The sequence below is a fragment of the Pezoporus wallicus genome, unplaced genomic scaffold (assembly GCF_028554395.1).
Source record: "Pezoporus wallicus isolate ANWC-B61680 ecotype Strahan unplaced genomic scaffold, APGP_CSIRO_Pwel_v1 contig_8705, whole genome shotgun sequence".
NCBI lineage: Eukaryota > Metazoa > Chordata > Aves > Psittaciformes > Psittacidae > Pezoporus > Pezoporus wallicus.
In genome coordinates, this window is record NW_026638439.1 from 2,562,308 (window position 1) to 2,587,243 (window position 24,936).

A 24,936-nucleotide genomic window follows, 5' to 3' on the forward strand; every position below is an offset into this window, starting at 1 on the left:
AATTCAAGGTAACTGGAACTTGCTGCTCTCAGCAAGTTCAACAGTGTTCTCTGTTTTGTCTTCCTGAGTATCACAACAGGCTCATCTGTAAACTTCACCAAATAGTTTAAAGCTTTATTTTTCTCATTTCTTGCCCAGATGGTTTGTGATTTCCATGACCCACATACCCCAAAGGAAGGAATGTTTCTGTGGGATACTGTTAAGATGTACAAGCTTGCAGGTATGGCTGATGCTGGATGTTTAAAGGAAGGAGTGAGCTGGGAGTCTGGTGCTAAACACCCACATTATAGAAAGCCTCTAGCAGGGAAAGGGCCTGTCTGACCTCTCTGTGAATGCAGTTGGCTTTTTGTTTGCTCTTGCCCCACACACGAGAGGCATCTGGCTGTGATGGTCACTGATGCAACCAGAAGTTTCTGCTTAGCCTCAAGTTAGGAACACCGCTGAAGAGATGTTGTACGTACATGTAAGACTAGAATACTTGTTGAACGACAAGTTAACCAGCATTCTTACTCAGTTTCACTTGTACCAAGGTCTTGTATCAACTCTGCTTTACTTAGGCTGTCAGTGTACTGGGTCATCAATACTCTTTGTAGTTCCCTGGAGGCTTGTAATTATGGTTGAGTTTTTTGTGCTGTTTTTTCCTCTTACCACATTGTGGCCTGCTTTCCAGACAACACTGCATCACTGGGGGAGAAGGGAAAGCAAAGCGTGGAATTTTAATAAGCATCAAACAAGTATGGACATCCTAATTCCTTTTTTATATGTCTCCATGCTGCCCCTTGCACATCAGGGAAGACCTCTGTAAAAATGAGAAGGGCTGCTCAGCTGTCATGCTAAAGTTCTTTCCTGCTGTGATGCCTAGAAAATGCTGATTGAAACTAGATGCTCAATAAATGGAGAACATTTAATTCTGAAGTGATTATATGTGTATTTTGGTTTTTGGGGAGGCTGATGGGGGGGTGGATTTTTTTTGTGTCTGTCCCATCTGGTGCACTGCTCTTGGTACGGTGCCACCACAATGCAAACATGAGCACCAAAGTCCTTGTAATGTCTGTGTATTTTCAGAAGCATGTAAAAGGGATTGCAAACCAAACCAGAAGGTGCTTGGATTTTAAACTAAGGTGGCAGTAAGGCAGCTTCCTGCATAGGCAAACCCTCAACAGATGAGATTGCCAATTTCCCACATGTAACACACAGTAGTAGTTTGCTGTCTGATCTCTGTTGTCACTCAGAAACTCAGCTAATCCTAAATGTGATCAGCAGTAATAACTGTTGCCTCACAGTTCCTCCAGGTGATCGATAGCACCCATAATGCAGCGGTGCGTTAGCTATGTAGTCAAGTCATACACACTTGTCACCGAGCTGTGTCAAATGGGATGGGTTGTGCATCATGATGCCTCCAGAAAACTGCAGTCTGGCTGCCCCAGGCCTAGCTGTGCTTTCACAGGAAACAAAGACGAGGCAAACAACTTCTCAAAGATGACTTAGTGGCAATGTCGGAAGAGAATTCTGTCTGTAAGGCAACGCTGTGCATGGTACGTGCAAACGTGTTTGAGATTTGATCTTTCAGGGAAACAAATGATGCTGTTGGATCAGTGTAGAATATTCTGGCATTTCAGTTGCATGCTGGCACCAAAGATGAGGAGCAATGCCCACAGTCGAGGGTCAGCTATGCAGTGCACATGGCTTGAGAACACGATCTTACTGTTACTTGGCCACTGCCTGTCTCCACATTCAACCACGTTTTACCCACTGGGCACAGATCCAGTTGACGCTCTCCTCCAGCTCGTCCCGTCCCGTTCTGCCGCCATCCCGCTGCTCAACAGCCGCCGAGCGGCACCGGCAGGACCCCCGCGCTGCCCGGGGGCGGGGCCGGGGCCGGGGCCGGGCGGGAGCAGCCGCGGTATAAAAGCGGTGAGCCCCGGGTAAGGGGGTGTCGCGGTCGCGTTCAGTCTCGCGAGAGCTCTTGGCTCTGTGTGGCGGGACGGGCGGCGGCTCTCGCGAGAGCTGCGGCCCCGGACCCAACATGGCGGAAGGTGAGGGGGGGAGCCCCGGCCAGGGGCCGGGCGGGTACACGGTGAGCTCTGCCGGCCGGGATGGCTTCGCCGCCCGCAGGGAACTGGGGACAACTCCCCCCCGCCCCGTGCGGCTGCTGCTTCGCACCCTCGGTGCGACGGGTTCGGCCCTGCCCGCGGCGGGTGGGGTGGGGCAGGCCGCCCCCTGCATGAATGAGAAGCGGTGTGAGGTGGTCCTGCGGGCTGACCCACCTGGGGCAGGGCGGGCCTGGCGCTGCGCCTTTGTCCCATGGGGTAGCGGTGGCTCTGGGTTGTTGCGGGGACCCCGCCGGGACATCCCGCTGGCCGCTCCCCGCACTTGGGCAGTGGGGCGGGGTGATGCTGCTGGTTTGAGGGGCGCTCGGCGGGGTGAGGAGAGCCGAGGGGCAGCGGCTTTCCTCGGAACAGGGCGGAGGGACCGTGCTGCAGCTCCGGCCACCTGCTGGCGGGCGTCCTTTTGTCAAATTCGGGCTCCGGTGAGACCTGCAGAACTCCTAGGCTGCTTGCGGTTTGCTTGGAGGCTATCGGTGACACCGTTTCTAAACTAATTTCAGTGAGGTAATGGGATTTGAGAAAAACCCGCTTGGATTTGTGCAGTCCTACTCCTTTCTGCAAGACAGAAGCTTCCTCTTTTCCTCCCCGGAGGAAACTGAGTCGGCAAAATGAGCAGAAATGCCCCAAGTTACAAAGGAAACCAAGGCTCCATCTTCCAGTCTCAAAGCACAGACTTTGGCTCTCAATTCTCAGACAGTGGTAGAGTTTTAAAACCACTTGTGGAAAATTAACTAGGATGGAGCAGATGAGGAACTACAGGCACGCATCAGCTGAGAGGATGCTGCAGTCCAGCTGGTTTAATACATCCTTAGAGCAATTCTTAACGTTTCATGTGCTGAAATACCACTGTTTTGTATTTAGCAGAACAGCCTCTTGGGTTTGGTTTTAAGCCTTGGTAGCACAGTTCTGATGGGTATTAGATGTCAAAGTTGTCTTCAGGTGATGAAACTGTTACCACTGCAATCCTGAATGGTCTGGTCAGGGTCCTGCTCTGCAGAATGAGCCTGCATGTGATGCAAGTCCTGTTTCAGACATCTGTACTTAAAGGCTCTTCCCTAATTCAAGGAATTCTGTGATCTTTTGGCTAAAGAAAAGTGCTAGACCAGTGAGTGATCCTGCATGAGCAGTAGTAATAAACTGTAGTTGTAGCAATCTCCACTCAGTTCCTTATGATGTCTGGGAGGGGGGGCTCATTCTGTCCTTTCAAACAAAGTACCTGTCTGCAGCAACACTTACTACCTAGGTAAGAGCAGATGATATTGGAGAGTCAGCTGAGAAGTGAAGCTTTATTAGGGGAGGGAGCTGGTCAAGCTTGTGGTCATTGCTCAGAAGCTGAGGGGATCTTTCTTATGAAAGTGTTGTCTCTGTGTACAGAAGTGCTGAATTAGATTACTGCAATTACAATATAGCTAGAAGTTGATAGAACAGTTTATAAAGGCAAGAGCTGAGCTTGCCTTTGTAACTATTGGAGGAGTGTTGTACCAGCAGTAGCAGGATACTAGATTACATGCAGGGAGCACTGGGTTAACGTTTGAATCTAAAGCAGCAGGGTACTTTGCTGTAGTACTTCGGGGTGGTTGTCAAGTACAGATCAGGAGGGAATTGAGAGGGAATGAGAGGGAACAAGAAAGCTGTGACTTGTACAGGCTGGGGGAGATGAGGTCAGTGTGGAGCAGTGGAGGGTGGACCTGGCTTCAGGGGGAAAGGAAATATTTCAGAAAAATAGATTTCACTCACATGCGCTTCATAAATGTACAAAGATATCTCCATATTGCTTCAGTGACTGCTGCTGATGGGCAATGTCATGGATTCCACTAGACCCTCCCTCTAGTTGTTGGTACATGTTATCTGTCACCCCATTGCCTGTTGCCTCCCTACTTATCTCTTTCGATTAGGTATCTAGTTGCTTTAAAATACTTTGTGCCTTCTCTCACAAGAAAAGTAGCCTTTTCTGAAGTCCTCTTTGAAGTCTTTGATATGGAATATAAACTTCTTCTGGATGCTAGACTGTCTGCTGGAAAGCTGTTAACAAACACTGCTTTTCTTGTCCAGCCATGTGCCCTGTACCTGCAATGTGGGCTCAGAAGAGGAGTCACTTCGTGTGTGCCTCTCGTCTGAACCCGGGCATCCTCCTCACTGATACATGTGGATTGGATGTTTAGCCAGAGACTGACTGGTATCTCCTAGTGAGGCTGTCCTTTCAGGGTCTTGATGAAAGATCTTGATTAGATGTGTGTGTGCATGCAGGAGTTGTGCTGTATACTTGAGAGACAGTCAGGTGAATGGTTATACATAATGTGGACTGGTAATAATAGGCACTCCATGAAAACTATTGCCAGCTTGAAGATGCAGTGGTCATTCTGCATGGGTTTTTTAAAAGTGATGCTGCTTCTCCCCTCTTCCAAAATTGAGGACTATAAATAGTAAACCCGGAGTTGTGGTGCTGTTTGTTTAGAGGTGGTGCTTCTACCTGAGATTGATCAGGTTCCACTTTTAAAGCATTTCTTACTTTAAGCCACTCTTTAAATGAACAGTATGCAGGGAAAACCTGAGGTTTTGCTCTTTTGTAGTGGATGTTGATTGAGTGGACATTGAGGACTGTCTTGAATGTGCACTTGAAATGTGCTGTAAAATCAGATATTGTCTGCAAGTGTGCAGTAGTAGCTGCTACACAACTGCTGTGCATGTTGTCGTGTGGAATAGGAGAAACTCTTACCAGCTCTTCTAATGCTTAGAGTAAGCAAATACATAGCAGTCCCTCTTGCTGAGGTTGCAGGAGGTGGATGCTGTCAATCTGAAAACAAGATCTCTCAAAGCTTCAGCTCTTTGAGGTACTTTCACTGCTGGTAGTGATTGTCACTGCTGCTTCCAGGGATATCCAAGACAACTTGATTGTTGGTTATGCATCAAGCTTAAGCTTGAGGGTCTAGGATAGTTCTGCATTGCGTCCTGTTGACTGCAGAGTAATTTGGAGCCAGTGAGCTGACTTGGTAAAACGACAGCATTTGAGATGTTACCTTTTGGTGCTGATCCTTTATTCCCACCTTCACACTCACTGTTTGGCTGGCAGATGCAGTGTTTCTTTAATCTGATAAATGCCATGAGGCTCAGCAGGTGACTTCTTATTGTTAGCATTTGAATTTGTACAGCACCTAAAAATCTCACTGTGTGAACAGTGCTGGTGTTCACACATTAATTTTGGGCACAGTTCTCAGTGTCTTTCAGTGTTCACTCTTGGCTCCTGTCAAAGCCTTGCCCTTCCTTCTGTAACAGTAGGGCTTGCATTGTGCCACCCCTGCCACCTTCCTTATGAATCAGTTGGGAGGGAGCTGTTACTGAAGAGGCATGTCCTTCTGTTTCGAGGAACATGAAAACTGTGTTTTTAGATAGAAAAACCAGAGCAGAATTTTAAACTCTTTTTAAGGGGTGGAGTGATATTGGTAGCACAACTCTGAAATGATAGTATATCAATAGAATATGGGAAGTATCCCAAAGGAGATAATAACTATTAACTTTTAAAGAGTGAAATTAAATAAAGGCTGTTGAAGGAAGTACACTGCCAGGCCTGCTTAAATAGTATTAACTCAAGAGTAAAATAGGGTAAATTACCTTCTGTTTATCCATTATAGTAGTTGTTAAAAGACTAATAAGGGAGTGTTTGCTGTGGCAGTCTACAGAGGAAAGACTAAATGAGGCATTCTGTCTTCAGCTGAGCTGCAGCAGGATGCTCTGCACTGGGGACCTGTGTTGGGGCAAGGCCAAGGTCAGCTGTGCTGTTGAACTTCTCTACAAGGAGAAAACACTGGTTAACAGGTCTCAGTTCTCATTGTTTGTAGTGCTGGCATTTACTAAATATTTGAGGGAAAACTGTTAAACAGCGAATTCCTGGCTGGTGGGGAGTAACCTTGGAGGAGCTTTCACACTTAAAATCATTGGTTAACTTCCAATTTTTTCCTCCATGCCACCTCATTTTAGGACTGGTTTTGGATTTGTACCTTATTTGAAAAATCATCTTAATGATGAGGGAAATAATGAAGCACAGTGCCTGATAGCTACAGATAGTCTTTGCAGCTATCCATACATAAGTATTCATAAGTTGGACTGATTTTAAACACCTGTTTTGTCCCAGCAGTGATTAGAGTTTTCTAATCTCTGCATAGTGATGTGCACTGCCTCTGATGGGAGGAATGTGTGTGTGCTGCAGTAAGTAGTCTTACCTGTTTTTTCGACTGACTTTTAACATCCAGATTCTGGGGATAATCTGTTTTCTTTGGCCATTTCTTGACTTTCTCTTAGCTGACAGTGTGGGTGAGGAGTTCTGAACAGGTCAGTTAAGTACTCTGAGGGAGATGTGGTACATCAGCAACTGTTCTAATGCTCGCTTGTGGCTGATGCCTCAACTGTAAAGTTAAACAGTATCTTAACTAACTGAAAAAAATTATAAGAACTAGAGTTAGTCCTCTGCCACACCGTAGTTCCAACAGTCGTGGTCTCCCATGTTTTGAAAGCTTATGGCATTCCTGACTGGGCAGGATGCAGGGAATTTCTTTGTAAGTGGCTGTGTTCTGGTGATTTTTGATGTGTTTATGGCCAGCAGTGATATAAAATCAAAGGTTTAGTATTGGGGGTGGGATGATCAATTAATGTGGAAGAGGAGAGACTCTTCCTGGAGTGTTCCATGATTAAACTATGTGCATAATGTCCTTGTAGGGTTAAGTTACCCTCAAGATGTAAAAGAAGGGTGTGCATGTTTCAGCTTGTAGTAACACTGTGTGCTTCTGCAGAGGAGGTGGCCAAGCTGGAAAAGCACCTGATGCTTCTCCGCCAGGAGTATGTAAAGCTGCAGAAGAAGCTAGTTGATACAGAAAGGAAATGCAATCTCCTGGCTGCTGAGGCTAACCAAGACAATGCCAGTGACACCTTCATCAGTCGACTTCTTGCCATTGTAGCTGAACTCTATCAGCAGGAGCAGTACAGGTAAGAAATTCTTTCCTGGGGAAAAGAGCATTACAGAAGCCTTCAATGTTATAGACTGCAGTAGGTACTGTCTTAAACAAGGGAAATTCTTTCTCTACTGCTTGGTATGAATAGTGTCCTCGGTTGCTGTTGGAAGAGCTTGCCAAGATCAGGTAGCAGAATGAATCCAGTTCTCAAATCAAGAGCACCAAGTAGAATTTCATCTGAGCCTGACATTTGAGATGAGTTTAAAGAAAACTGACCATCTTCACCATCAACAGGAAAGCTTTCTTTGAACAGAGGTTACTTTAAACTGATCTATACCTAGTTGGTGGATTAATTACACAGTATATCTCCTACCAGCTGGAAAACCCTCTTTTCTTAAAAGGGCATGTCCTTGATAACAGTTCTATACTCCTACTGTGTGTAAAGAAGCCTGATCAAATTGGCTTATCTGGTTGTAGGATGTAACAGGTCTTAATGATACATGTGACTTAGTGGTATAAATAATACTGTATTTTTGAATTGCAACACAAAGTCAGATTTAATGGTTTCTTTTCCATAGGCACATTAAGGATCAGCTTCAGTACTCTAGATCCCTCAACCGAGCTAGTTCAGAGACTACAGTGACATCAGTTTCTTTGCTATTACTGAAAAAAATGTGACTACAGTAAAGGAGTTTGGTTGTGTAAGGGGAAAATGTATAGTTTTGATGAAAGTTTCTTTCCCCTAACAGCTCATGAGCCTGCCTGAGAAAATGTTCTGTGCCTGGTAAGAACTTACAGCATGCTGGGTAAAAGACTTCTTAGGCAGCATATGTCAGAAGAGTTGGTTCACTTTATTTTTTATTCAGCTTTTGTGTTTTAAAGATACAGAACAGTGGTATAAAAGGACCTAGAAGTCATAAATTGAGAAAGGGAGCAAGTTCCAGTATGAATTTTGTTAAGAAACATCTCTCTGTTGTGCTGTTGTTCATAGTTGTGCTTGCATTTAGCAAGTGAGCTGGGAAAGTGCACCTACACAGTCAGAACTGTGGGACTTTAAACAGGGCAGGTACTTTCTAACTGCAGAGGGTAACCTGATGTTAAAGGGGTCAGGATGAAATCAGCGCTCTTGACAGATGGGCTTCTGGGAACTGGGGATTCTTGGAAGTCTGCCTTGTACTCAGACTACTGTCAAACATTGTTTGTTATCTTGCTGGTCTTGCCTGAATCCATTGGTGCTCAGCTGATGGTATTAGAATGGACACTGCAACATATTTAACCTCAATATTGTTGGATTTTCCTACCTTCTACAGCAATTCCCTTGCAGTTTATTCTGAAATGTTTAAAAGGCACAAAAACCCACAAATGCTTTAAGTACTAATGATTGACACTAGAAGGATAAGAATTGTCATTTGACGACATATTTTGCTTAACCAAGTCAATGTGTTTTCATGTCTCAAACAGCTTGGACCTAAATGTGGATACTGGGACACAGGTACTGTGGGGATGCTGAATGTGTACATATCCAAGCAAAGGGCAAGTCTGTATTGTACATGTATATGCTTTTTTCTCTTATCAGTGATCTGAAGATAAAGGTTGGGGACAAGCACATCAGCGCTCACAAATTTGTCTTGGCGGCACGCAGTGACACGTGGAGTCTTGCCAACCTTGCCTCAACAGAGGAGCTGGATCTGTCAGGTCAGTCATTGCTTAGATGCTTCAGTTCTTTAGGATGCCTGTTGGGAAAAGGTTACTTATGTACCTTTCAGACTACTACTGTCCCCAAAATGTTGTGCTTAATCCATGAACGATGTTGCTCTGTCTCTGCAATATGGTGGTACTCTTATTATTTTGGTGCTAGTGCTAGTTAAATCAGTAGCCTACCTTCTCTCTCTTTAATTAACTGGGGTTGAGAATGGTGGCCTGTTTGTCTTTATTCTAGAGTCATTTAGACATAATGAAAACCCGATCTATATGAAGAGCTTGACTTCTTCCTTTCTAAGGACAGGGCTTTTGAGATAGTGTGCGTAATTTTCTCTAAAGTGTTGTGGAAGTGCCTTGCTTCTGGTTATCATAGTGGGAAAGGAGTACAAATACTGGTGTGTGGTTAAAGAGGTATTTACTTGGGCACCTTGATACCTTTGCAAAATGGGTGAGGAAGAGAAGTTTTCTACAAGACTGTCTTCAACAAGACAGTGTTTTGTTCTGCTGTAGCTGTTTCTTGTATGTACTTCAACTGGGCAGTGTTTCTGCACATTTAACCTCATGACAGGCTTTTCTGTACTTAACAGGATAGAAGAGTCTTATACAATTAATTTGTGAGCAATAAGACCAGATGTGAAGCTAAGCAGGTTTGCTGCCTGGCATGTTGAATATTAAGTATTGTTTTCACTTTCTGCACTTAACCTCATGAATCCTAAGTGCAGACAAACTGGAAAGAAGCAGGTCACAGCAAGGTAGTTTTATGAGACAGCATAGGCTTTCTTGCAGAAGGATTTATGGATCCTTGTGCAGCCACGGGAGAACAGATGCCAAGGAGCGCTGTGCTAACAGAAGATGATTACCAAAAAGCTCTTATGTTAATTCTTAGTTTGTTGCAAGCGGCAGTCCATAGCGCTTCTAGCTCCATGTTTAAGCCGATCTGTGAATCTCAGATGTAACTGCAGTCTCGCATGCTTAACAATGCAAACACTATTATAGAATGATGCTTAAAGTGCTTCATAAGTGCTAATAAATGATACTTTCACTGTGCAAAATGGATTTTTTTTTAGTAGAATTTGATAAATGGCACAAGGATTAGGTTATGAAGTAGCTGTAGCAAGCAACATGCTGTGCCCTAAAGATTATCATGGTTTTCTTAAGAGGTTCTCTTAACAACTTGCAAGCTATGATTATCTGAATCCTAACTTCAGAATACAGGCAGCATTTAAGATTGAGTGGGTTTAGAGTTCATGTAATCTGCAAAATTTTCCCCTCTTTAAGAAGTGCAGGAAGAGGTGAACACAGGCCCTCTTGTTGGGAGGGAGAAAATGAAGTTATCTCTGGCAAGGCAGAGCTACTATTACATCTAGTGGGTTTGCTGATCAAGTTTGACAAAAGATAAATTTGCCTTACTGAAATCTCTGGGGAAGGAGATGTGTTAGAATGGGTATTCCTATGTCTTTAAACATGTATGGTTTTGATTTTAAAACAAACAAAACCAGTTTAAGGGACTCGTGATACTTTTCTGAATGTATGATGTGTTTTGTTATAATTAGTCTGATCTGATGTTGTGGAGTAATTCTCATCTACACCCTTGTAAATAGGATTGTCACTATACTTCTGGTAAGTTTCCTGGCCACTGGGCTTGCGTGTCTTTGTGTCCTATGGTGTAGGCTTTTCTTGCTGTGTAAAAAAGCTTATGATGAGTGTTGCAAACTCTAAAATCTAACCAGCTTCTGACATTGACACTTCTGCATCTTTCCTAGAAATGGTTCCCAGCATTTCTGAGTAGTTTGTAGTCATTACCAAGGTGTAAGTACCTTTATTGGAATGCAGTAGTTCATAACACAAGTTATAATAGAAGAGGGAGGATTCTTAAATTGAAAAGGGCATTTGTGCTTGCCAAATACAGATGTGGATTGAGCCATACATGAGGGGCCAAAGACTTTAAAGGGGCACCGCTGGTCCCTAATTCTGCAATATTTGTGTAGCAGGTAGGAGATGTTGCAGGGCTCCCTGCATTCTGCACAGGGTTCCAATGGAAAAATGTTTTTCCTGCTTGGTGCCAGCATTGTTCTTAGTTTCAACTTCTGACCAGTTTTGACATTTTGATTGAACTAAAGTAGTACTGTTTCATCAAGACTGTCTCTTTTTCATGGTAGCTGTGACTTCAGCAGTCAGAGGAATAGCAACTACTTGAATAGGGGTTTATTGCTTGAGTGTTTTATTAATCCCTGTTGCTCCCTGTAGCAGATGCTGACCCAGAGGTAACCATGGCAATGCTGCGGTGGATCTACACAGATGAGCTGGAGCTAAGAGAAGATGATATCTTCTTGACAGAGCTTATGAAACTAGCAAATAAATTTCAGCTCCAGCTGCTTAGGGAAAGGTGGGTCTTGGTAAATACAGTGAATCTTCTTGAACTCTTCAGCCTTGTTTGACTGGAAAGAAGATGATAGCTGCTGGCAGTTGAATAAAATCCTGCTTTTTCAAAGTCTTGAGGTTTCAATAATACAGCATGACACTGAGCTTGTCATGGGAAGTGCAGCCTTGCGCTACAGTTAAACTGGAGCAGTTTTTCTCATGGCTTGTGTGTTTATTTTCTAGTTCCTCTCTCAGTCAAACTAATAACCCTCATTTGGCATTAAGAGGAAGCAGAGATCAGTATATTAGTAACAAGCTCTGGAGGGTTGCAGGAAAGGCATTGTTGAAGAGAATGCTAAGAAGAGTTAATGGCAAGTGGCTTGGAATAGTAAAATACTACAGGTGAAAAATAAACTTGAATAGCAGTTATGTGCATCTTGGTGGCAACCTTCTTCAAAAAGAAGGTTAACATAACAGTACAGTTCTTTGCCATTTTGAAGAGAGAATGACTGCAGCATTCTAGTAGGGTCTGTCTTGTTATCTTGAACATACGGAGTGTTCTGAATAACCACTTACAGTTAGTAAGAATCCTGAATGTACAAACTGAAACCTCAAGTTCTGTACAACTTCAGAGCCTTGAGTTTAGTCAAAGATAAAGTGCCCTTTCCTATAATAATACTTTGCCCAAGGGGTGTCTGGGCCTGTAGCAGTCCATGGCACTCATAATCTATGATGTATGATTCAACATGAGGGAAAGTAAATTGCTGTCAGGTCTTCTGAACAAAGTTGACATCTGTAAGGCCAATGCTAAAAGTGCCTTCAGGTTTTGTATGAGCCTAAAACTGTTTTCATGTAGTACTACTGAAACATTCCTCAGCTGTTGTCTGGTCATGGTAATCAAGTGGCAGGTCCATGTACAGTATGCTATTAGTAATTGCCTTTGTAGGTATTAAATCACTTAGGCTGGAAAAGGTGTTTAAGATTGTCAAGTCCAGCTGTTAACCTAGCACTGCCAAGTCTGTCATTTCCTTTTGTCCAGTCACTTCTTCCTTGGAAGAAGAGAGGGACTCCACCTTGTTACAACCTCCTTCCAGGTGGCTGTAGAGAGTGAGAAGGTCTCCTCTGAACCTCCTTTTCTGTAGGGTAAACAGCCCTAATTTCTTCAGCTGCTTTTCACAAGACTTGTGCTCCAGACCTTTCACCAGCTTTGTTGGTGTTCTTTGGACCTGCTCCAGCACCTCCATGTCTGTCTTGGAGAGAGGAGCCAAAAACTGAATACAGTATTTGAGGTGCTGAGTAGAGGGGACAATTACTGCCCTAGTCCAGCTGGCCACACTGTTGCTGATCCAAGCCAGGATGCTGTTGGCTGCCTTGGCCACCTGGGCATGCTGCTGTCTTCTGTTCACCCCCAGCCTATCAACGAGCACCCGTGGCCATGCTTTCTGATAAGACAGAGCCATCTGACAAGGAGCAGCAGCGACTCTGATAGGATTCTGCTCTTACAGAAGCTGTCTTACAAGGCTGCTGATCACAGTATGGTCATGCTGCTTAGCCTCCTACTAAACCAAGGTCAAGCCATTTTCTAGTAGTGTTTAGGATAAAAGTCCATAGTACCCTGTTACAGCATGGGAGAATGATTACAGTAAAGCTGTGTCCTGATAACTGAGTTCTGGATTTCCTATTTTGACAGATGTGAAAAAGGAGTTATGTCACTTGTTAATGTCAGGAACTGCATTCGTTTCTATCAGACTGCTGAGGAGCTAAATGCTGGCACTCTGCTCAACTATTGTGCTGAGATAATTGCCAGTCACTGGGTAAGTACTGTCAGGAGGAAAAGTGCTTACAGAGTATAGGAACTTAACCAGTAGAATTTTTCATAACTTGCTGTACTGTTACAGGAGTGGTTTTTGGTATGCTGGTATTCAAGCATTCCAGTTAGGATGGGGATTACTTGATTCCTGGTAATAGATCACTTTAGTCACTGAAAGTTATGCTGACCCTTGCAGGTTTGCAAGGAGCAACAGAGTTGGTAAAAAGCTGTCAAATCTACCTGTCTTTCCTTCTGTTGTGAGCCAAGGGGCTGCTTCTGAGGCAGGAGTGACTTTTCCCATCTGTCTTATTTATAATATATGCTTTTGATACCAGGTGTTGTTTGTCATGTATATTAGAAAAAAAGGGAAGAAAAAAGTCACTAACGGATCTTGAAACTAAAATGTAAGATGTAAAACTTCTGAGTGTTTCTTCCTAGTCTTAAAAGGGCTATCTTGGATTGTTCCTGCTGCTTGTGATGTTATCAAAATGGAGCTTTTAACTGAACTTGTTTTGTAAATGTCATAATTATTGTGCGGTACTTTGTTTCTAAAGAAAACAGGAGTATTACTTACCCTTTTTTATTGCTTCTAGGATGATTTACGTAAGGAAGACTTCAGCAGCATGAGTGCTCAATTATTGTATAAAATGTTCAAGTCCAAGACAGAATATCCTTTGCATAAGGCTATTAAAGTTGAGAGAGAAGATGTAGTCTTTTTGTATCTTATTGAAATGGATTCACAGGTACAGTGAGACTGACTTGACCTATCTTCTGGAATTTGGTGTTTCATATGACTAGTTTCTAACAGTCTGAATGTTGTTGTATTTTTGTGGCTAATTCCTATTGGCATGATTATTACTGCCATAGCTACTTCTGTGTTTGTTACGGGGGCTAGTAGTGAAGGCTCCCTAAAGACTTAATTCAGAAGTGAGTTATAACACGAGTTTTAATGCATCTTGCATGCAACAGATTATATCTAAAAAAATCCAGTAGCTGATGTTGTGATGCACATTGAAAGCTGACTGGTATAATGGTCAACTTAGCTGCTTCATGGCAGTTCAGTAAGCATCATTTCTTTGTACAAATGCTTTTCTGCTGTTGAATGTTTGAGGTAACATCTCTTTGTTCTGATCAGATGAACACTAGCAGGCAAATTGCCCCCTAGCAAGGGAAAAGGAAGAATTATTTAAGTATTATTCAGTTAGTCCTTTGCCTTAAATCCTAATTGGAGGCTGGGACTGTAGCAGTACTTAGCACCCTTAGGTGCTAATCCAGTTGGGACTTGAAGTCTCTTAAAGGAATGATTGAATAATTCTTCCTAGTATTATGTTGAGTAAGATATTTAGGTGGCATCTTTTAAGACCATAGTAGCCTTGCTTTGTGTGAGTTAAGGCTTGCAAACAGAACTTGGTTTCTCATTGAGCACCATCTTATGTGGTGATGCTACTGTGATGGTTTTCCTGTGTAAGATGCACTTACCTAAAGGCAACACAGCATTTTGCATTAGAGATGAAGGTCTGACATCATGGTAGTTGGGACAGCCTTTTAGAGTATTTTGTTGGGCTGGTGAACATACATCTAATTTCAGTTGACTGAACTTGTGTTGTAGCTTCCTGGGAAGCTCAATGAATTGGATCACAATGGAGATCTTGCTTTGGATCTGGCCCTTGCCCAGAGATTGGAGAGTATTGCAACTACACTGGTCAACTACAAGGCTGATGTAGATAGGGCAGACAAGAGTGGCTGGAGTCTATTACATAAAGCCATCCAAAGAGGTAAGTAAATAGTATATGAAGCCTTGTGTCTTGCAGTTGTTCCCAGTGTGGAATACATATTCCAAAGTCTAGTCCTGTGTTACTTTAGTAGTCATTGCAGTTAGAAAATTGTCAAGGGTGAACTTTGTCTTATTTCTTGCTTTGAACTTAAAACCAAACAAACAGTTATTTGGTATCTTGAAAGCCAGCCTGCTGGCTGGTGAATGAAACTGGCACTACATGACATCCAGAGCAATTTAGTAAAGTATGGTGTGCTAAAGGAAGAAATGTAGCGAGTGTTCCGATTTGACAACACAATGTCTTTCTGCTAAATGGTTGAATGAAGCATGACAGCCTAGTCACAAATCAAGATAATTCTGTGAAGCCTTTTTCTAGACCTGGGTTGAATGCAGCATATGCTTCTTTCTGATTAGAGTTAACAGTAAGGGTTCTTGCTACTGAACAGCTGTTTTAGGGGAGGGAAAATGACTGGAAGAAGTGGAGGAGCAGGTAGAGATGCTTCTATGTCAATTTGAATATCTTCAAAGCTCTAATGAATAGTAGTGTAGTTACTGGAGTCTGAATACAGCTACTTGATTATCTTGAGCTGTTCTCCACATTGAAATGGAGAATGCATCATCTTGGGAGAATTGGAGCACAGTAGGACCTGGTTGCCGCTACCACAGTACTCTGAAGGCTTTGGAGAAGCAGCATCTTGGGACTGTGGCCAAAGTCTGCTAAAAATCCATAGTGAACGCCTTGTGCTACTAGTTGCCTTCACTGGTACCTTTGGCAGATCTGTCTGTTCTGGAAAGCCAAGCACAGCAGGAACCTGAGCTGTGACTGGACCTCATAGGTGTTGTACTGCTACAAATGAAAAGCATAAGTTTTGTTTGTTTAGCAAGCTGTTTTGGACTGTTGGAAATAGTTTAAGTGGTGTGAGCTCGAAATACAGCTCCCAACTTCTTCCTTTAATCTCCTACGTATCTAAACAGGGTAATGCTGGTGTCTGATCCTGTGAATGAAACTGCAGCAGCAGTAGGAGACCTTCTAGGCATAGGTCAGTGTTGTGATTGCTGCAGCCCTCTGAAGCACCAGAGATGGCAGCAGGCTGCTCTTCATACTTAATACTAGTGTTTGTCCTCTAGTTCTAATGTCTGCTTTCAGTGTAAGCTAGAGCTCTGAGAATGAATGCTTGCTTTTCAGTAACCAAAGCTTCAGTGAATTAATCACTGTTAACAATCACATGTTCTGGAAATGGAGCTAAAGCAAGTTGTCTGAACTTGCCACATGATTCTCATTTCTTATCGGTGGAGAGTGGGGGAATGTCAGAAGTTGAATCCAGGAAATGGGATTTTGGTTTTTGCTAACAGAAATAATATAGCAACCTGTATTGTTTAAACAGGGGAACAGTCTTCTTTGTTCCCCAGTCTTGCATTCAGGACAAGCAACTTGCGAATATGTCTATGCAAAGTAATCTTTGGAGTAAGGGGAATTGGTATTATCCTGAAATGATTCTCTGCATCTGTGCTCCGTGCACTGAAGTGGTGATGAGTTCCGACTTCTAAGCTCTCTAGAGGGAGTTCTTAGATTGCTGTGCATGGTGCATCTGAACTGTTGAAGTCTTTATCCCATATATAATGAGGCCTAAACTCTCAGGAGCAAAGCTGTGTTATTGCTTGTTTGTGTAGCAAGACTGAACAGATGATGACTAACTTCAACTACACACTTATGACTGGTGCCCTGGAACAGTAACTTGATCAAAAGCTACTTGTATGTTTAGTCTCACAGTTAGTCCAGCTGTGCATTAAAGCAGCAATGGGTTTATTCTGATAGAGGGACTAGCAGACTCAGTATCACTGTAACAAGTAAACTGGTGTGTGAACATTAATCACGTGTGACCTCTGGGCAGACCACTTTTTCCAAGGGGTTGTTATGAAATATTTTAGCCCTGACTTTGCAGGGAAGTGCTCTTGAAGTTACCTATTGCTAAGGCATTCTAAGAGCAGACACTTGTATTGAAATAACTGTATGTTATGAAGGGAAATCACATGTATCCATTTTCTGCACTTGTAGAGGGGGTATATGAAGTATATATCCATAAATAACCTTGTTTTGTTTCACAAAAGGCGATAAATTTGCTGCAAACTTTCTCATTAAAAATGGTGCCCGTGTGAATGCTGCTACACTGGGAGACCAGGATACTCCTCTGCACCTTGTGGCCTCGTACAGCCCCAAGAAGCATTTGCCAGATGTCATGGCAGAGATGGCACAGATAGCAGAGTCCCTCCTACAGGCAGGAGCCAATCCAAATATGCAAGACAGCAAAGGAAGGTAAATACTGGGAGAAGTCTGCTACCAGTTAAACAGATCACATCGTAGTGATTAGATACAGCCTGCTACAGTTTGAAACCTGTGGGTAGCACTGAAAGCAGAAGGCTGTGCAAACTGCATGGTACCCTGTCATGACCAATTAAATGTAGCCAGCAGTAGAAAGCTAGGATGAGTTGATTGTGTTAGAACACATGGCACACAATTACTTTGCCCTTATTGTATCACTGAACAGTAAAGCAAGCTAACTGATATGACGAGTAGTATTTCTGTACTTCTCTTTGAAGCTGTCAAGTGACACTGAAATGATCTCAAAGAGCCAGCTTCTGCAGCATGTTTGTCTGGAGTGCTGGGCCTGTAAACTGCTTTACAGGTCAGGTTGGGCTGGCAAAGAAGTACATAGAACTTGTACTTAGGCCAATACACTGTCTCCTATACTTAGAATTTATCTCAATTCTGCATAGTATATGTCAATTCTAGTATATCTCAATTCTGGTAGGCCAAGCTCTTCTGCTTTTTCCTTGAAGGTTAGCTCTTATGTTAAAGAGTTGCTTCTACTAAATTAATTGGAATTATATCCCCTAAAAGGGTAGATTGCTCTTTCTTTCAAGATGTGCTTGTGCCCTTCTGAAATTGGAGACAAAAGTTAACCCCATAAATGTGTAGGGGCATGTTGGTGACCATGGACAAAATCTTAGTGTCTTGGTACTAATGTAACTGCGCTTTGCTCCAATTACAGGACCCCACTACATGTGTCAATTGTGGTCAGGAATGAACCTGTATTCAGTCAGCTTCTCCAGTGCAAGCAGTAAGTCTCACTTAAATGTAAAATACACTGAGGTTACTTTGTACAGTGAAGATACGCAGACTGGTTTAACAGCTCTTCTGTGCCTTTTTGCCATGCAAGAAGGGTAACAATAAGCTTGGGATGCGAAAGTGGAAAGGCTTTATATAATAAGATGCCTGATGCCAAGTAAGTTTGTGCCCTACTGTAAAGAGGAGATAATCTGCATCTCTGTTTCAAAGAGGGATTGGTGAAATAATTTAGCAATAACTTCATTTGTAATGCATTTAAAAGGAGTGATAAGACTCTTAAAATGTGTGAATATGTTCTCGAGTTCAGCTTGGGTTCTGCTTAAAGCTGATACAGGTGACTTCTTAGGGTGATGAAGTATATACATTTTATTCAGTTTCTTTGTACTTGAATATGCAGTTGTACACAGTTCACTCAAACATGAGAGGATTTGCAGGAGCCCAAATATACCAGGGCCATGCTTTCCTAGGAGCAATGAGCTTAAATGTGGTAGTTACTATAAGGTGTCTAGCTTGTTTCAGAGTTGTTGCAAACTGTCTGAAGTAACTGGAGCTACAGTAGGCTTCTTGGCAAGCAGAAGTTGTCACTGAGGTGTTAGATAAGCTAGTACAGCTGTTCAGACACTTGAAACTTAAGCTGCGCTGAGGAACCACTTTTTAAGGTATAAATTGGGGAACATTAATTCTTATTTTTAGACTAGACTTGGAGCTGAAGGATCATGAAGGAAGCACAGCTCTGTGGCTTGCAGTTCAGTATATCACTGTATCGTCTGATCAGTCTGTAAACCCTTTTGAGGATGCCCCTGTTGTAAATGGAACCTCATTTGATGAGAACAGTTTTGCAGCAAGGTTGATCCAGCGAGGCAGCAATACAGACGCTCCAGACACAGTAACAGGTAAAACAGAGGTTTGTATTTCTGTGTAGGTGGAAGGCTTGTAAGTTAATTGCTTAATGCTAACTGCACTCTGAGGAGCTGAGTGAGGTTTCAGCAGTACTTGCCTCATAACAAATGGTAGGTTGTAGTAGCTTACCCAGAGCTGGAACATAGACAGTCTGAAGCTGAGCTTGACATGCAGGAAGTGACAGAAAATCTGGACTCCTTGCCAGATCCTAATATCCTCTTTACAGTTTCAGAAGATGTAATTGCTGAATATAGTGCTTGTGACAGCCCAGCATTGCAAGGGGACTATTAGTAGGTAGGATTTTCCTTGTTGGCTTCAAATTTGATGTTCTGTGGTAGTAGGGAAGGTGTTAGGAAACTTGTTAGCATCAAAGTGTGGTTGGAATATCACTCCAAACAGTGTTTATGGTTTTTCTTTAGGAAACTGCTTGCTTCAGAGGGCAGCTGGTGCTGGCAACGAGGCAGCTTCTCTCTTCCTCGCCACGCATGGAGCAAAAGTCAATCACCAAAACAAACGGGTAAAAGCAGAAACTAATAGACTAGTCTGAGCTTCCTGATTTCCCTTCAGAACTAAGCAGAGATCTCTTACTGCTAACTAGCTTAAAGCAAGTTGGAATGCTTGCTGAGCCTTTTGCATATTTTCAGGTATTTACTAGTGATCAGACAGCTGTTGCACTCTCCTGGCACTGTTCTTGCAGCATCTCCAGTTGTTAACTGCTTTTAACAGTGCTTGTTGTAATAAAGTTCTATATATAGGTTAAGTCATGTTGCTTGAAAGTCCTAAGGAGCTTCAGCTGCCAGGATTTAAGCTCTTCACACCAGTTCTTGGGGGCATAGTGGTTTAAAAACTACTTCTCTTTATGTCTCAAGCTGTTAACCTAGTTGAAAATAATAAACCCTATTTATTAAAGGGAGAAACACCACTGCATACAGCCTGTAGGTATGGCCTAGCAAACTTGACAGCAGAACTTCTGCAACAAGGAGCCAATCCAAACATTCAGACAACAGAAGCAGTGCTTGGTCAGAAGGATGCCTCTTCTCCAACAGCAGAGAATGTTTATCTGCAAACTCCCCTTCACATGGCTATTGCTTACAATCACCCAGATGTGGTGTCTGTCATCCTGGAACAAAAAGGTGGGTTTTTCTCTGGTTCAGACTGTAGTGGTTCAGTTGTCAGGATGGCATCTAAACTGTTTTGACAAATTCCTTATAAAGAGTGTCTTCCTTTAAACATTAAGTAGAGCAATTAAGACTACCTGAACATATTCTTAAACTCAAATCATCTGCTTCTTAAGACTAGAAAATTAACTTGTCCATGAGTCTTTCTAAATTCTCCTCTGCATTTGGTTCAGGTAAGTGCTGGAATCAGAAACAGATAAAAGGGTATTTCTGTGGCAAGACTTCTGCCTCCCTCAGCTCTTTCAGGAAGAGGATTTTTGCACAGAATAATGCTAGTATCACAATAGAGTGGAGACTGGAGTATTGAAACACTAGCAGATGCCATTTTATTAAATGCAACTAGTTCAGCTTCTCCTTTCTAGCAGCAGGAAGGGAGTTTGACAACTGAAGCAAGGCCTACTTTGTCTCCTACCATAAGTGGGATTAAGAAGGGAGTAGGTGAACTGGGAAAAGCTTCATCCCAGGGAGCTGAGGAGGGATGCTGCCACCATCTTGCAGTGCAGCCTCCACTATTCACTCTGAGAGCTTTGTGTATGGCATATCACATGGTAATGAAGGTAGAAAGGGGGCAGGTTAAGCCTCTTAATAGAAATGTGAATGTTTTTTAGTAGTAGCATTAGTATTAGGCAGTAGTGGCAACAATATCTGAATCCTACCACATTTGGGAAATTGAAGATATCTTGCTTGGATCCTTCAAACTGATTGCTAAAGGGACAGCCTACTTCAAAATGTGACCTTGTTATTCCTGCAGCTTTCAGTGTGCAACTGCAGGTCAAGTACAAGAATGATCTAATTCCTTTATGCTTTTGTTTTGTTTTTTGTAGCTAATGCTCTTCATGCTACCAACAACTTGCAAATTATCCCTGACTTTAGTTTAAAGGACTCGAGAGACCAGACTGTGCTGGGGTTGGCTCTTTGGACAGGTATGTGCCTTGAAACCAAGATGATATTGAAGCTATAATGTGTTCCACTGTGAGCTCCCTGGTAGTTTTTGTATCACATCACTGTATTGTTCATGGTTAACTGTTCTAGAGGCTGGTTAATATAGTAATGCTGACTTCAGAAAGGGAAGGTAAGCTGCTTGTAGTTTTTAAGGGGAATGGAACTTGAAATACTGATTCAGAAGATGCTTTCTTGCCTGGAATGTGGCAGGGAATGGTTTGGGGAAAACTAGGTGCTACTTGCTGCAGGCAAAAATATTTTAATAGTATCAGGATGTTGTCAAAAGATGTGGTCATTATTGAATCAATTTAAGCCTGGCCCTACTGGTTTGGGAACAGCAGTATGGGGGATGATTCCTCATACTTTGGACTTAAGAGATGAGGCAGAATGCTTAGTGATGTTGCTCTGTATGGGAGTTCTAGATGTGATCCATGTGTAACCAACCTCTTCACTGTCCAGGCTTTTAATTTTCCTTTCCAGTGAAAGGAAACAAGAATGTAGTTTTCTCTCTACCATTTCCCTTATCTGCTTCTGAGATAAAGGATGAAGAGCTAAGCTAAACATCTCGTACAGTAATATTCAAGGGAATAGCTTACGAAGGTAATACTGAAGTTGGTATGTTTGTTGGACGAAAGTCTGAAGTTGTAGGAAGGATTAGGCTAGGTAGTTTTAAGGAGAGCTCTACTACAACTAGGTTGGCAGAACTAATGGAAAACTCTGCTGTATACCACACCATATCTTGTGTCTTCAAGCAAGACAAAAAGTACTCAGTAATCAGTAAGTCTATAAATGAATATTCAAGTTAGGTAGCTTTATGAATTGGTTTAGCTTATGGATTCATTGTATCTCTTGCTGTATTACTGGAAACTGAAAGACTGGAGCTTAAGTAATCCTCAGTGTCTCTATTTTATGGAACTAAAGGTAAAATGCTAACAAGCTGTAACTCTTTAGGCATGCACACAATAGCAGCCCAGCTGCTTGGATCTGGGGCATCCATTAATGACACAATGTCAGATGGACAGACTCTACTACATATGGCAATACAGAGACAAGACAGCAAGAGTGCACTCTTTCTGCTGGAGCATCAGGCAGATATAAATGTCAGGTAAGAACTGGCTATGTGTTTAGGAGCTGGTAGCGATGACTGTCTTTATATAATGGCTTGAAGTTGTTTTCCAATCATGATTTGCACATAGTTATGCATTTGGTGAGGTTTTTTAGGGCAGTAGTTATGGCTGAGGGATTACACATGTGAAATGGGAGCTCTACACATATATAGCTCCATAGCTCAGTACCTCATCCAGGCTGGAGAGGGAGGTGTCACTTAACTCTAGGTAGAACAGAATCTTCTGTTACAGACTTATAAGTCCTAGAGAGATGGTACTGAACTTTAGCTTCAATCTGCTTGCTGGCTTGTTGGAACTGCATGTTTTCTACCATCTAAACTAATCAATCAGATGTAGCTCTAGCAGCAAGATTCCAGTAGAACCTGCCTCCTGAGTATCAACTAGACATTAGACTTAACAAAACAGTTATCTGCTTACGTGACTGATAGGCTGTCTTTTACATTTGGCAAGCTATACTGTGATGGGTATCATGGGCGCAGACTGCCCAATAATGCCAGTCCAAGTGCAGCTTTTTAACAGTTGTTACTTGACTGTTGCTTGGGAGTTACTACAGTGCATAGCTGTTTGCTTCTAGGGCAGTGGGCTTGCTCTGAAGGAAAACTCTGATCAGATAATGGCAGCAGTTCAAGAAATGACAGTGTCTCTGAGCTAGGAACACTAACATGCTTCTCAAACTTTAGAAATCAATCCCTTTTTACTAAAGGGAGAGAGGGAAGGTAAGCTACATAGCTGTGATGAAAAACTAGCATGGTGCATTTGGTTGGCTGTAGAGTTATGGTCTTAACACAGTAAAAATACACACGAGGAGATAATTCTTGGCTTTGCCAATAAACCACTGTAATATGAGGCCTTGCTTTGTAATGCAGTAGTAACACACTCCAGACTCTTTCTATTGCAGAACACAGGATGGAGAGACTGCCTTGCAGCTAGCTATAAAAAACCAGCTCCCTCTTGTGGTTGATGCTATTTGTACCCGAGGAGCAGACATGTCTGTGCCAGACGAGAAAGGAAATCCTCCTTTATGGCTTGCCTTAGAGAATAACCTGGAAGATATTGCATCAACTCTGGTAAGATTGTCAGTTGACTTAATTTAGCCTCACTTTTGTGCATCTTGCTAGCAACAAAGGGTGCACCAGCAAAACCAAATGCAATGCATGGAAAGAACAGAGTAGTTCTGTATCACCATCTAACTTCTAGGAGTTTTTCTTCACCAAAAAAGTTCCTTTTGCTTGTGAAATCTTTTATAAACACTAGTCTGCACAGCCGAATATCTTGCAGCTACTGTAGTAAAAGTAAAGTAATTAAATACAATTAATAATACTAAATTTATAATAATAATTAAATTATCTGGATTCCCAATCCTGGAAGGAGTAAGGATCTACTAAAAACATTAGTCTGTACCATTGCAGATGTGTAATGATCAGCTTCCAGAATAATATTGGACACTCATGTGCTTTAGAGAATGTGCTGGCTTCTATTGCATCTTAAAGTTCCATCAAGAAGGCCTTTAAAGGCTTATGCTTTTAAGACTATTTACTTTCAGGCATAGGTGATCCAGCAGGAGATCTAAGATGCAAGTAGACATCCTTATGTCTCCTTCATTAGGAAGGTACTTGAGAGCTTTGTCTCTGATATCCATTTATTGTCTGCTAGAGACAGCTATTTAAAGGCTGTGCTAATGACTTGAGAAATACTTCTTGTAACTGTACTTGACCATTTGTGCTGGCATTGGATAAGAATCCTTATGGAGTCAACACTGAATCTACTCATTTATAAACCTTGTAAGTAGTTTGTAAAGGAGTGGAGCAAGTCTTATTTAAGTGCCACATTGCTTGAGTAAGTAGTTCTGCAGTAGAATACAAATACTAGAAATTCAGTACCTGGAAAAAGGGTCTTTAGCTGAATGAATAGGAAAGCAAGTAAATGGGCCTTATCTGTCATAAGAATGGATAAGGCATATCAGATCCTGCCTTTGAGGGATAATGTTTCAGAAACATCCGTCAAGGACTTCATAAAGTAGTAGGAGCCTGCTGGAGACATTAAATACCCTTCACTGCCTCATTGTGCTTCTCCTTCCAGGTTAGGCATGGCTGTGATTCAACCTGTTGGGGGTCAGGACCAAGTGGCTGCTTACAAACTCTTCTTCATAGAGCTATTGATGAAAACAGTGAACAGATAGCATGCTTTCTTATTCGCAGGTCAGCCCCCTTCTAAAGTACAAATCTTCTAATGTGCATGTGTATATTTTCCTGGAATAAATTAACTGAATGCTATTTTGAGCCAGTAACAGGTATGTGCTTCATTAGACTTTTGGTGGGTGGATGGCACTTACGGAAGTATGACTAATCTTGGGTGCACTCTGTTATCTGTATTACCATCATGTTCTTGATGACAAGAGTCAAACCAGGAACTTGTGCTTTTGTAGAATGTCAGCAGTTGCTGGATCAGTTGTGTAAACTTTTTTCTGACCCTTGTTGGGAACAGTGTACATCTGGATTGAATGTAATAAATTGACTGTATCGTGTTTGTTTTAGTGGTTGTGATGTGAATAGTCCCAGAAAGCCAGGCCCTAATGGAGAAGGAGAAGAGGAAGCTCATGATGGACAGACACCCTTACACTTGGCAGCCTGCTGGGGACTTGAAGAAGTGATACAGTGCCTTTTGGAGTTTGGTGCCAATGTCAATGCTCAGGTATGTGGAGAAATTGTGTACAATTCCTTTTGAATTTTGTTCTTCACCTCTGATACAGCAAACCCAAACTTTCTTCTCAGCTGTGTATTTTCCTGTCCCTTTTTAGCAGATCTAGTGTTTATCTGCCCATATGATGGGTGAATTCAAGAAACTATACTGAGGGAAGACAATGATACAGGAAACTTCTTGCAGTATGAGCTTTCTGATACAGTGATTGGAATGAACTCCTCTGTCCCAAGTGTGAATTGAAGGCAGAAGCAGGGCTGTATTTTGC

At 42.4% G+C, this 24,936-nt stretch overlaps 1 protein-coding gene across 2 annotated transcripts in view; it reads left to right on the top strand.

Moving 5' to 3' along the window:
* The first annotated feature begins 1,944 nt into the window (after positions 1–1,944).
* The window catches only part of ANKFY1 (ankyrin repeat and FYVE domain containing 1), a 30,236-nt gene continuing 7,244 nt past the window's right edge, over positions 1,945–24,936 (top strand). The window contains exons 1-17 of one of the 2 annotated variants that reach the window (XM_057410734.1): positions 1,945–2,036; positions 6,893–7,085; positions 8,628–8,746; positions 11,000–11,138; positions 12,804–12,927; positions 13,517–13,666; positions 14,533–14,698; positions 16,807–17,011; positions 17,748–17,816; positions 18,518–18,717; positions 19,144–19,241; positions 19,635–19,857; positions 20,727–20,825; positions 21,796–21,949; positions 22,870–23,038; positions 24,051–24,169; positions 24,506–24,662. In XM_057410734.1, coding sequence (XP_057266717.1) covers positions 2,027–2,036; positions 6,893–7,085; positions 8,628–8,746; positions 11,000–11,138; positions 12,804–12,927; positions 13,517–13,666; positions 14,533–14,698; positions 16,807–17,011; positions 17,748–17,816; positions 18,518–18,717; positions 19,144–19,241; positions 19,635–19,857; positions 20,727–20,825; positions 21,796–21,949; positions 22,870–23,038; positions 24,051–24,169; positions 24,506–24,662 — 2,394 coding nt within the window. In that variant the 5' untranslated portion in view covers positions 1,945–2,026. The remainder of the gene's footprint in view (positions 2,037–6,892; positions 7,086–8,627; positions 8,747–10,999; positions 11,139–12,803; positions 12,928–13,516; positions 13,667–14,532; positions 14,699–16,806; positions 17,012–17,747; positions 17,817–18,517; positions 18,718–19,143; positions 19,242–19,634; positions 19,858–20,726; positions 20,826–21,795; positions 21,950–22,869; positions 23,039–24,050; positions 24,170–24,505; positions 24,663–24,936) is intronic. The other variant, XM_057410736.1, reaches the window with a different exon arrangement.